At 37.8% G+C, this 12,949-nt stretch overlaps 1 protein-coding gene and 1 non-coding gene across 7 annotated transcripts; one reads left to right on the forward strand and one right to left on the reverse strand.

Annotated features, from left to right (window-relative positions):
* Positions 1–218: 218 nt before the first annotated feature.
* Positions 219–10,499, forward strand: LOC127959189 (uncharacterized). Of its 6 annotated transcripts, none has more exons than XM_052558211.1 (21): positions 219–270; positions 2,220–2,276; positions 2,771–2,861; positions 3,027–3,089; positions 3,167–3,232; positions 3,322–3,357; positions 5,520–5,585; positions 5,673–5,750; positions 6,013–6,081; positions 6,797–6,880; positions 7,446–7,529; positions 7,686–7,721; positions 7,802–7,858; positions 8,202–8,258; positions 8,329–8,418; positions 9,206–9,289; positions 9,365–9,442; positions 9,562–9,645; positions 9,722–9,830; positions 9,913–10,015; positions 10,150–10,499. In XM_052558211.1, exons 2-21 carry the CDS (start codon positions 2,255–2,257, stop codon positions 10,164–10,166), a joined length of 1,374 nt encoding a protein of 457 aa, XP_052414171.1. In that variant the 5' UTR covers positions 219–270; positions 2,220–2,254; the 3' UTR covers positions 10,167–10,499. The 6 variants fall into 6 exon arrangements, with proteins under 6 accessions (XP_052414171.1, XP_052414170.1, XP_052414172.1 ...); XM_052558210.1 differs by lacking the exon at positions 219–270 and adding an exon at positions 1,263–1,354; XM_052558212.1 differs by lacking the exon at positions 219–270 and adding an exon at positions 1,263–1,354 and having other exon boundaries at positions 5,523–5,585.
* A 2,223-nt stretch (positions 10,500–12,722) lies between these two features.
* Positions 12,723–12,794, reverse strand: trnae-uuc (transfer RNA glutamic acid (anticodon UUC)). Its single transcript has one exon. It is a non-coding gene; the product is annotated as a tRNA-Glu (tRNA).
* Between the last annotated feature and the right edge of the window lie 155 nt (positions 12,795–12,949).

The raw sequence follows: 12,949 nt of genomic DNA on the forward strand, positions 1-12,949 counted from the left end.
CAGCGAGTCGAGCTCGAGCTGCGCGTGCCCGAGCTGTCGCGCGCTCGCCGCGCCCTGCATCAGCAGCTCCTGAAGCGCGTCATTGAGAAGAAAATCCCGCTTTCTGAACAGCAAACAGGTCTGTGAGCTCATTATGAGCCGATGATGCGTCATTATTTCAATGCGACGTGTTAAGGAGGAGTCACAGCGATGGTTTCTGTCAGAAAAGCCTCAAATACAGCTGTTCCAGTAATGAAGGTCAAACGAGCAGCACAACTTTAGTTTAAAGAGGTGTGTGACGTAAAAAGATAAAAAGTTATGTTTGATATTTCTATTAGTTTGGAAAAGTCATGTCACGTGAGTTTCTGCAGGTACTAAAAAGTCTTCATTCCCACAAGTCTTCAATTCATTAAGTCACACATTGCCCAGAATAAATATCTTCCTCAGTATTGTTTTCTTCCAATACAAATATCTAAACATCCTTAAGTCAAGATACTTTAACTGGAAATGCAAATGTTGAATTTCGGAAAAAAAGAACAAGATGAAACATCTGCGATTGAGGAATTAAAACTGGTTTTCCTTTGAATTAACTTGATTTTTCTGAGCCATTGGTAGATATTTGTTCTTGATTTAATCATAAACTCACTTCATGTGTGTGATATTAAAGACATTCAGGCCTTTAAGTGTAAAATAACTTAAAATAGATCTTTTACCAGTTGTATTTGCAAACTTTTTCATTAAGAGAGCACACTGACGTATTGTTTTCCCTTCAGTTTAGTTCTTAAAGTTTCTTTACTTGGTCTTAAACGGGTCTTAAAGCTGCTGAAACACTGCAGAGAGACAATGTTTAGTAGTTCATCTTTAAGGGTTTCAGTAGTTGATTCTTAAATGACTCGATTTTATCCCTCAATCTTGAGTTGAGTTGTGTTGAACGTGAGATAAAAGAGGTGTCTGTGATCTTCAGTGAGGTGTTCCTCTGATATATCTACACACCTGAGATAAAGACAGGCCTGGACTTGTGACATGAAGCTTTCTGGAGAAAACAGGTGAATGCTGTCTGAATGTGAGGATGTGATTACAGACGATCAGAGCTGGGGTTTCTGAATAAAACTCACTTTAGACCAGAGCAACACAAGACTGAAGGAGTGTGTGTTTCTGATCTGATCTGAGTGTGTGTTTTCATACTGAACACATTAAAAGGATTAGAAGAGTGTGTGTGTTTGTGCTGAAACTGACTGTACAGGTTTGTGCTGGGATGTGATCAAAGTCCTCATTGGCTCTGACACAAAACAAGGTGTGACTCTGAGACTTTCACACGCACACACACACACACGCACACAAACACACAAACACTTTCACACACACTGACACACAGGTGAGTCCGAGCGCTCTGCTTTATGTCAGTTTATTTCAGATTTTAAACATTTATATGTGAAAGTATTTGCTTGTTGCCTAACCCTAATATCCAGAATGTTTATATCATGTGTTTATCATTAATTAATCTCATGGTTAGATGAACATGTGTCCCTGCAGCACAGAAGCAGTCATCAGTGTCACAGACGTATATTTGTAGAAATAGACAACAATACATTGTATGAGTCTAAATTATCCATCTTTCTTTAATGCCTAAATCATTAGGATATTAAGTAAAGATCATGTTCAGTAAAAATATTTAGTAAGTGTCCTATTGTAAATATATCAAAACTCAATGTTTGATTAGTAATATGCATTGCTAAGAACTTCATTTGAACAACATTAAAGATGATTTTCTCAATATTTAGATGTTTTTGCTCCCTCAGATTCCAGATTTTCAAATAGTTGTATCTCAGACAAATATTGTCCTCCGAACAAACCACACATCAATGAGAGATCATTTATTCAGCTTCAGCAATTTCGAAATGACCCTAATGTCAGGTTTTGTGCTCCAGCGACACTTATGCAGTATATAGTGTGTGTAAGGATCAGTGTAACGAGAAGCTGCTAATCAGCAGGGTGTGTAGTAATTATTTCTGAAGGGGTGTGTGCTGGTTGATCAGGACGGGTGACTTCACCTGAGAAACAGGGAAAAGGGCTGGAGACTCGAGAACAAAACACTGTTGGCACTTTCCACAAATATACATGACAACACCCCTGCAGCACACTTTACATTGACACGCAAACACCTGCGCATTGTGTGTGTGTCAGTCAAAAAAGAGGAATTACTGTCGTTCATATTCATAACCACAGACGCCTGATTTCAGATCACTGCTGTCTGGATTCACATCTATAACACAACATGAGCACACAGACCAAATCCGGTAAGATCTGCACTTCATGATCTCATATTTACACACACACAGATTCAACCTGTTTTATATATATAATTAAAATTAATAAATATTTTGTGCATTCTAATGTTATTTTCATATCTCCTCCTGAAACATGATAAAAAATATATATACATTTGTATGCTGATTTTGATAAAAAAGAAACTGCATTGTAGTGATTAGAAATACCATTGAGAATAATTAATGGAAATTACCTCTAAATGATATATATTTTAATATATATGCTATTTGTACGTTATTTATTCGACTCTTTTTATTGTGCTGGTCTGCCAAGTAGCCTAAAGTTCCTCTATTAAGGAATCAGTAAAAGGACAATACTAATCTAATCTTATATAAATTATATATATGAAGTTATTTATATTCTGCATACATTGTGATGAGACCCCCCCCCCACACACACACAGACACATATAGGTGTGTGTACATGTACATGTGTGTGATGATGTTGTGTAAACATGTTTCAGTTGTGATGAACACAGACAGCGGCAAGAAAAGAACCGTCCTGAAAGACAACAGCTGGATCAGAAGAAACGCCGAGGAGGACGAGCCCGTCGAGTACGACACACACACACACACACACACACTCTCACACACGCTTTACAAGCTTGTGCATGCACTCATATTTACTCACACACACGCACACTCTCTATCTCTCTAACACACAAATGTGATGTAGAAATGAAATGCACCTAATGCTCATTCTCAATGCTCCTGTTGCAGTTATGATCCTAACCCTGGTAAATTAGTTCTGGGTCAGCGGAAATCAAGGGAAGATGTTGACAGGTCAGAATCATTTCACTCAGAATCATATCAGCTGCTGATTTTCATAATAATTCAAATCACTTTCTGTGTGACTTCAGCAAACCGCTGGAGGACGATCAAACCTCAGCTAACTCTGGGACATCCATCAGCAACTTAACCAAGAGGTGCACCATCTATACATCACCATCTATATCTGTATTTCTATATATCTGCTGTATATTCACTAGATGTCTGTTTCCTGTTGCTCTTGTAGGTTCGGTGGCAGTCAGGAGCTGCTCAACAAAAGCAGGTTGGTTATTGTTAGTTAGAGTTGGTTAGTGTTGATTATTGTTAGTTAGTGGGCAGGTGTTGGTTAGTTTTAGTTAGTGTTAGTGTTGGTTAGTGTTAGTGTTGGTTAGTGTTAGTGTTGCTTAGTGTTAGTTAGTGTTGGTTAGTGTTAGTTAGTGTTGGTTAGTGTTGATTAGTGTTAGTTAGTGTTAGTGTTGGTTAGTGTTGCTTAGTGTTAGTTAGTGTTGGTTAGTGTTAGTTAGTGTTAGTGTTGGTTAGTGTTAGTGTTGGTTAGTGTTGGTTAGTGTTAGTTAGTGTTAGTGTTGGTAAGTGTTGGTTAGTGTTAGTGTTGGTTAGTGTTGGTTAGTGTTAGTTAGGGTTAGGGTTGCTTAGTGTTAGTTAGTGTTGGTTAGTGTTACTTAGTGTTAGTGTTGGTTAGTGTTAGTGTTGCTTAGTGTTAGTTAGTGTTAGTGTTGGTTAGTGTTAGTGTTGCTTAGTGTTAGTTAGTTTTAGTGAGTGTTGGTTAGTTTTGGTTAGTGTTGGTTAGTGTTAGTGTTGGTTGGTGTTAGTGTTAGTTAGTGTTGGTTAGTGTTAGTGTTGGTTAGTGTTGGTTAATGTTAGTTAGTGTTGGTTAGTGTTGGTCAGTGTTAGTTAGGGTTAGTGTTGGTTAGTGTTGGTTAGTGTTGATTATTGTTAGTTAGTGAGCAGGTGTTGGTTAGTGTTAGTTAGTGTTAGTGTTGCTTAGTGTTAGTTAGTGTTGGTAAGTTTTGGTGTTGGTTAGTGTTAGTGTTGGTTAGTGTTAGTTAGTGTTAGTGTTGCTTAGTGTTAGTTAGTGTTGGTTAGAGTGTGTTAGTGTTAGTTAGTGTTAGTGTTGGTTAGTGTTAGTGTTGCTTAGTGTTAGTTAGTGTTGGTAAGTTTTGGTGTTGGTTAATGTTAGTGTTGGTTAGTGTTAGTGTTAGTGTTGGTTAGTGTTAGTTAGTGTTAGTGTTTGTTAGTGTTAGTTAGTGTTGGTTAGTGTTAGTTAGGGTTAGTGTTGGTTAGTGTTAGTTAGGGTTAGTGTTGGTTAGTGTTAGTGTTGGTTAGTGTTGGTTAGTGTTAGTTAGTGTTGGTTAGTGTTAGTTAGGGTTAGTGTTGGTTAGTGTTAGTTAGGGTTAGTGTTGGTTAGTGTTGGTTAGTGTTAGTTAGTGTTAGTGTTGGTAAGTGTTGGTTAGTGTTAGTGTTGGTTAGTGTTAGTTAGGGTTAGTGTTGGTTAGTGTTAGTTAGGGTTAGTGTTGGTTAGTGTTGGTTAATGTTAGTGTTGGTTAGTGTTGGTTAGTGTTAGTTAGGGTTAGGGTTGCTTAGTGTTAGTTAGTGTTGGTTAGTGTTACTTAGTGTTAGTGTTGGTTAGTGTTAGTGTTGATTAGTGTTAGTTAGTGTTAGTGTTGGTTAGTGTTAGTGTTGCTTAGTGTTAGTTAGTTTTAGTGAGTGTTGGTTAGTTTTGGTTAGTGTTGGTTAGTGTTAGTGTTGGTTGGTGTTAGTGTTAGTTAGTGTTGGTTAGTGTTATTGTTGGTTAGTGTTGGTTAATGTTAGTTAGTGTTGGTTAGTGTTGGTCAGTGTTAGTTAGGGTTAGTGTTGGTTAGTGTTAGTTAGTGTTGATTATTGTTAGTGAGCAGGTGTTGGTTAGTGTTAGTTAGTGTTAGTGTTGCTTAGTGTTAGTTAGTGTTGGTAAGTGTTGGTGTTGGTTAGTGTTAGTGTTGGTTAGTGTTAGTTAGTGTTAGTGTTGCTTAGTGTTAGTTAGTGTTGGTTAGAGTGTGTTAGTGTTAGTTAGTGTTAGTGTTGGTTAGTGTTAGTGTTGCTTAGTGTTAGTTAGTGTTGGTAAGTTTTGGTGTTGGTTAATGTTAGTGTTGGTTAGTGTTAGTGTTAGTGTTGGTTAGTGTTAGTTAGTGTTAGTGTTTGTTAGTGTTAGTTAGTGTTGGTTAGTGTTAGTTAGGGTTAGTGTTGGTTAGTGTTGGTTAGTGTTAGTTAGGGTTAGTGTTGGTTAGTGTTAGTTAGGGTTAGTGTTGGTTAGTGTTAGTGTTGGTTAGTGTTAGTTAGTGTTGGTTAGTGTTAGTTAGGGTTAGTGTTGGTTAGTGTTAGTTAGGGTTAGTGTTGGTTAGTGTCTGGTGACTCAGATTCTCCGTGGTCTGACTCTTCTGTTGTCCGCAGCAGTGTAAACACTAAGAGTGGAGCCGTCTCCGTCACATCACCCTCCAAACCTCCAGTCCCTGTCAGGTGAGAGCCGCTGCTGCACACAGAACATGCCCAGGTTTAGTGTGTGAGTGTGTGAGTGTGTTAAGTGTGTGTCTCGCTCTGATGCAGGAATCCGGCGCTCAAGACTCCCAACAGCTCCAGCTTCACAGCGAGAGTGTTCTCCGGAGCAAACACCAGCAGCAAACCGTGAGTCAACACAGCACTTCCAGAATCACAGTTCTGCCATCATTTACTCACCCTCCACTTCCTCCAAACCTGGATCAGTTTCTTTCTTCTGATGAACACAAACAAAGATATTTAAGAAAATGTTTGTTGATGAGTGCCTTTGACTTCCATAGTAGTTTTTTTTATCCTGCTACAGAAGTCAATGGTGCTCAACAACTTTTTAATTTTCAAAGTAAACTAAAGTGTTCCTTAAGTTGCTCTCTGCTCATGTTTGTGTGTGCAGGTCAAGTCCTGTTAAACGCACGTTTGGTGAGAAGCTTCCGGAGGTCACAGCGTCTCAGAACACAAACGGGTGAGTCGAGGGTGTTCTGTCACTCAGGACAGGCCATTAACATAAGCACTGAAAATAACTCTAACTCAACTAAAATATAAAAACTAGGGCTGGTAAGTGATTAAAATGTTGAAATCTAATTAATTACAAGATGGGGTGATTAATTAATCTAATTAATCGCACATCAAATTTGGAGAAATTACTCTAAAAGATCATTTTAAGTCATTGTGGTGCAAAGCATCAAACAAAGATTACAAAAAGAAGGTTCAGCAAGAAATATTTAGTTTGATAACATTTATTCCATGTACTCTTTTGGACCATGTGAGTAAATGATGACAGAATTGTCATTTTTGGTTGAGTGAACTATAACTTTAAGAATTTATTTTCTTAATTGTATTATTATTACTATAAAAATATGAAATTATTTATTTAATGAAATGATGCTCTAGATAATAAACTAAAACTGCCAGTAGGTTGTGGCAAATGTCTTAATGATTAAGTCATCGAGTCATTTACTCATTTGATTCGTTCAAATGCCTGATTCATTCAGGAGTGAAGTAAAGTGTTCTTTATGAATGGTTCATTGAATCATTGTTCGACTTGAAGTAGATCATCATCATCAGACCGACTGATCGTCTGAACACTCTCTAGCTCAGATCATACATTCTAGACATGATGATAACTCCTAGTCAGATCATGTTGATGCACACGTGAACATCTGCTCTCTTTATATCAGAACACAGGTCAAGACGGTTTCTACAGAGATTCCCGCTGCATCACTGACCCTGCGCTCTCCTCTACAGACGCTGGAGTCCAGCAGGTCAGAGATTCACTCCTTCAGCGCCAGTGTTGGAGAAAGTTGAAAGTCTTGCATTACAGTTTTGTGTTACTCCATAAAGAAGTAACTGATTGTGTTAGTTAGTTTTTATGAAGAGTAATGCATCATGTTACTTTTGCGTTACTTTTGTCACCTTGGCTGGACTTGCTTAATTATTTTAAGTAACCCAATAGAAAACCCAAAAGTTATATTTGGGTCCTTTAAGGGTCCTTTCACATCAAAATTTAAATTAATAATCCTCAAGCTGAAGGAAGTGTCTCTGCACTTACTCCTGATGTCTGTCACCATGGCAACACCAGAGCTGTCACTCAGTACATGGAAACAAAGTAACTGCTGTAACTACATTTCATTGTAATTTTAAGTAACGTAAAAAGTTACTTTTTTTAGGGAGCAATATTGTAATGCATTACTTCTAAAAGTCACTTTCCCCAACACTGATTACTAGTTACTTAAAAGAGTAATCTGATTACGTAACTTGCAGTATTGTGAAGCGTTACCCCCAAAACCGTGTTGATGCACACGTGAACATCTGCTCTCTTTATATCAGAACACAGGTCAAGACGGTTTCTACAGAGATTCCTGCTGCTTCACCGACCCTGCGCTCTCCTCTACAGACGCTGGAGTCCAGCAGGTCAGAGATTCACTCCTTCAGTTCTTCTACAGTTCTGTTTAGTTGTTGATTGATGTTTTAACAGAACTGATCAGAGCAGCATCAGTTCTCCTGATGTGTGACCTCTGACCTCCAGTCTCTAATATGATCTGTGTGTGTTTGTATTGATGTAAACAGCGTCTCGTCGTCCCCAGCTCCTGCAGCCGCGTCCACGTAAGTCCTGTTCAGTCCAAACCAGATCTGAATGAGCAGCTCCTCACGTTCTGCTTTAGATGAAGATGTTGTTTTTACAGATTCGGCAGCGGTGTGAAGAGTCCAGTGATCCAGCCGGCCGTGAAGAGCCCAAGCAGGTGAGATCCATCAGACGTCATGAATCTCCATCATCTGTAGGGTTGGGTATCATTTCAGTTTTATCGATTCTGATTCTTATCAGTTCCCTGCTGAAGAAAAGAAATAGTAATTGAACCATCACAGAAAGTTCTAATGGTTTCCACATCACAAATACTGTGATGGTGTCTGTTGTTTTTTTCAGCTGGGTTCCTAGTTTTGATACAAAAAAAAAAAAAAAAACTCTATTTAATCCATCAAAATTGAATACCCGGTTCTTGGACATTTGGAACCAGTTCTAAAATGGAACCGGTTTTTGATACCCAACGTAATGATCTGTGTCCTGATGTTGCTGTTTGTTCTCAGGAGTGAAAGTGTGTCCGTCTCATCGCTGGTGTCCACGTCCTCCTCACCGTCGGCTCAGTAAGTGACTTTACTCTGACGCTCATCTGAACGTGTGCCATGATCTCTGATTCATCTGTTCATGAAACAGAACCATCATCACAAACACCAAAACATCCTCCTCGATGCTGGAAGAGACTCCAAAACCTGCGGAGAAACCCTCAGTGGACCTGAAGCTCAGGTACGAGTTCAGCCAATCATGAACATGCTGAATACATGCACACTCATCTGAGATCAGGATGAGTTTGTGTCTTCATCAGGTTTGGAGAAATGCAGCGCTGCATCAGTGTCTCATCAATGGATGCTCTGCAGTGAATGGGTGCCGTCAGAATGAGAGTCTGATAAAAACATCACAATAATCCACAGCACTCCAGTCCATCAGTGAACATCTGGAGAAGACAAAACCTGAAACACATCCAGCATTAAGATGATTTTAACTCAAACATAGAGTCTATAATCCAGAATAACACTTCCTCCAGTGAAAAAGTGTTCTGCTGTCGTCTCTCACAGATTTGTTTAAACGCTGCTGGATCTGTGCAGATTTCTCTCCTGATTCAGAACAGAACACTTTTTCACTGGAGGAAGTGTTATTATGGATTATAGACTCTATGTGTTTGAGTTAAAAACATCTTAATGCTGGATGTGTTTCAGGTTTTGTCTTCTCCAGATGTTCACTGATGGACTTGAGTGCTGTGGATTATTGTGATGTTTTTATCAGACTCTCATTCTGACGGCACCCATTCACTGCAGAGCATCCATTGATGAGACACTGATGCAGTGCTACATTTCTACAAACCTGATGAAGACACAAACTCATCCTGGTCTTTTCTTCTCAACTGCACACATTTAAAAATGGAAGCTGAACACCTGAGAGAAGTCTGTCCAGATCCAGATATGATGTTTTGATTAAACAGATTAAAGGTTTCACGCTGACTTTAACACAGTTGATCGTGTTTGTTCACATGCAGTGACATCAGTTATTCTTCAGCTCGCTCTCCGTCGTCTCCAACGGCTGTGACTCTGAACACACGCTACAGCTATCACACTCCCAGGTAACACTGTCGAATACTGCGCTCTCCTTTACTGGACAGCTTCAGGACACTCAATCATGATGTGTTTTCCATCAGCGCGCCGCTGGACGATCTTGCTGACACTTTATTGCCGACCCGATCTGGAAGCGTTCAGTCACAACCTGTCCGATCACAGTAAGATCGTCTGAACACTCTCTAGCTCAGATCATACATTCTAGACATGATGATCATGATGATAACTCCTAGTCAGATCATGTTGATGCACAGGTGAACATCTGCTCTCTTTATATCAGAACACAGGTCAAGACGGTTTCTACAGAGATTCCTGCTGCTTCACCGACCCTGCGCTCTCCTCTACAGACGCTGGAGTCCAGCAGGTCAGAGAGTCACTCCTTCACGATGTTCAGGATTTATTATTTTATCTAGTTTACTGTAAGCGGATGTCTCGTGCAGGACGGTCAGCAGTCGGGATGTTTGTACGGTCTGTGGGAAACCCATCGCTGGATCAGAGAAGATGATTCTGGAAGATCTGAGGATCATCAGCCACACGTCCTGCTTCAGGGTAAAAGATCCGTCGTGTCTGAATGTGATCTGATGCTCCGAGCTGAGGTCTGATGTGTGTGTGTGTGTGTGTGTGTGTGTAGTGCGCAGTGTGTCGCTGTGATCTCGGCGGTCTGGAGGCAGGAAAGTCTCTCTGGGTTTATCGGGAGCGAGTGAACTGTGCAAACTGCTTCAGTAAAATCAGAGGTAATGCACTCCTCCACAGGAGCATCATAACACAACATTCAAAATCAGTGATGATTTCAAATCAACTCTAACTATCATGTAACATGAAATAATTACACTTCATACATGATGACTGTAGATTTCATTTGTTTCAGGTCAGTGGTATATTTGAGACAAACGGGCATCAATCTACATGGAGACACTGAATATGAATAAAGATGATAATTCAACACAACTGATCTCATAAATTACAGTTGATTATGATATAAAATGGCATAAGGATACGAGGCATGCTTTATATTATATTCCTGAGGAAAATGTTTACAGGATTTATATTGTAATGCTTTCTAGAGGTTTTTAATGGGCAAAGCTTTGATAATTCATGAATTATTCACAAATATGCAAATGCAATCTGTTCTTTCAATTTCATTTGAGTGTAACTGACATTAATGTTCAACTGTAAACATGATATACACATAATAAAACTATATTCTGATTCTGACAAGAGTTCTGTTTTAATACAATACCATAGATAGATAGACAGACAGACAGACAGATAGATAGACAGACAGACAGACAGATAGATAGATAGATAGATAGATAGATAGATAGATAGATAGATAGATAGATAGATAGATAGATAGATGTGTGAGAGTGTATTTGAGTGTGTGTGTGTGTATTTGTGTGTGTGTGTGTGTGTGTGGGACAACAGAAGAAATTAAAATCAGTAAAACAGCAATGATATACAAGTGCTATACCAAGCCTCATTTAGCTCAACAGCACACGTAGCAAGGGCTTTTTATTTTAAATTATAGAATAGAATAGAAAACGGAGAATAAAAAAAATAAAGCATTTTAGAGAATAGAAAAGTTTTCATAAGCAAACAAGCAGTTAGTAAATTAATAGAGTGCAGATCTAAAAGTGGCAAGGTATTTTGTGTGTGTGTGTGTGTGTGTGTGTGTGTGTGTGTGTGTGTGCTGTTTATATCCAGTGTATCTGATATGATGATTTATGAACAGAAATGTTGGTTTCTGATTTTGGAAACAGGTTCCAGAAAATATTAAGCAGCAAAAACTGTGATACTTTATTCCGGATTTATTGATAAATAAAAAGTTAAAAAGAACAGCATTTATCCAAAATAGAAATCTTTGCTTTCACTTTGTATCAATTCAACACAGCCTTCCTGAATAAAAGTATTAATGTATTTGAAAGAAAGAAAGAAAGAAAGAATTATTTAATTAAAAAATGTCTGGTCAGTGCAGAGTGTTGTGTGTGAACATGATCTCACTGTAGTTCTAGACTAAATATGAACATGTGTTTACTCAAAAACACAATCAATAAAAACAACTTAGAATATTATACAAACCTGCAATAATTAAATAATAATAAAAAATAAAAAAAACTAATAAAATAATGTATTTAATCCCATTCAATGAACCAATGTCTTTGCTACAGATCTTTGATGATTCACTTCAATCATACTAATAAGCAGAAATGACACATTTGTGTTTAATTTCTGTTTCTGCTGAATAGAGTTGAACTTTCTTCTGTGATTAGTTTGAGCGGCGCCCTCTACTGTACAGACCAGAATTGACATTTCCTTCAGCCTGAAGCGCATTCACTTCACTTTAGGTGTGAAAGGGCTTTTACAATTGAAAAAGAAGCACTTTTTATATTAAAAACAAACAAACAAGCCCTGTCCAGATTTAAAAAGTAACTAAGTATCATAATTAGTTAGTTGTTTAGGGAGTATGCAACATTGTAACACATTACTTTGAAAAGTAAGTTTCCGTGACACTGTTAGTTTGTGTATAATGCTTTATTATGATGAGTTATTTTTTATTTATGAGAGTGTGTGAGTTTAACCAAAATTCAACAGAATTTTAACTATTTACAGGTACATACGTGTCGCTTTGGATAAAAGCATCTGCTAAATGATTAAATGTAAATGTAAAAATATGAGATTTAATGTGGATAAGTTTATATGATTAATAGTGCTTTTTATCTTATACACTCTTAATCACTGATCCTTAGGACCAATTATTGCACTGACCTTTTGATTCTAATTGTTGTGTTAATTTGATGTTGCACTTTTTACTGTTAATATTGATTTCATCGTTGATTATTTCTTCATTTTGTCTGGAATCAGGGTGGTTTTCAGAAGTACTGTAGTTATTTATTTAAAGTTATCTTCTAATCTCTTTCCTTTATTTATTGTGTAAAATATATTTAAAACATTGTTCTTCATGTTTGAATGCTGTTTCTGTAAATGCAACACATTTTGTGATGGTTTTTTTTTCAGCTAGCTTTGAATATTTATTTTAGTCTATGTTAATTTTATTTGAAGTAATAATATTTTTCATGGTTTAATTTTAGTATTTAGTTTGAGTTAACTAACCCATGTGCTTCTGGTTGACTGGATTCTTTCAGGGTCTTAATGAGTAATAATTTCTGTCCTGATGAGGCTCTTCTGATGTTTTCTCTGTAGATTGACTCCATTTCTCTTTAGTCTGAGATGGTTTATTTGATCTTACTCAGGGCCTTAATTATTTAACACAACTGAAAACTGACTGATAATCACCTCGTTTTAAAAATATTTAATCAATGTAAATGAAATACAGGCAGTGTCTCTAACAGAATTAAGGTGTTATTTCTGTCATATTTCTGATATTAATCACTTTAAATCTAAATCGGTGAATCTTGATAAATTTGGGGAGAAAAACATAGCTTCCCATACCGGGAGTCGAACCCGGGCCGCCTGGGTGAAAACCAGGAATCCTAACCGCTAGACCATATGGGAGTCTTGACAGCACTTCGGCCTGAAGGCTTCTTATAGTTACAGTATAGGGTATGTTGTACTACTGCTTCATTAAATGTGGTTGTGAGATACCGTTTTATATTTTTAACGTTGTTGATAATTACTAAGCAATCTTTTACTGTCATATTTCTTAGTCT

The sequence above is a fragment of the Carassius gibelio genome, chromosome B6, assembly GCF_023724105.1.
Source record: "Carassius gibelio isolate Cgi1373 ecotype wild population from Czech Republic chromosome B6, carGib1.2-hapl.c, whole genome shotgun sequence".
Lineage (NCBI taxonomy): Eukaryota > Metazoa > Chordata > Actinopteri > Cypriniformes > Cyprinidae > Carassius > Carassius gibelio.

Excerpts from the sequence above, each read along its gene's own strand:
- LOC127959189 (XM_052558211.1), top strand. The coding sequence starts at position 2,255 with ATGAGCACACAGACCAAATCCG. Across the intron at positions 3,358-5,519 it reads GAGCTGCTCAACAAAAGCAG|CAGTGTAAACACTAAGAGTG; the intron begins GTTGGTTATTGT and ends TGTTGTCCGCAG. Across the intron at positions 5,586-5,672 it reads AAACCTCCAGTCCCTGTCAG|GAATCCGGCGCTCAAGACTC; the intron begins GTGAGAGCCGCT and ends GCTCTGATGCAG.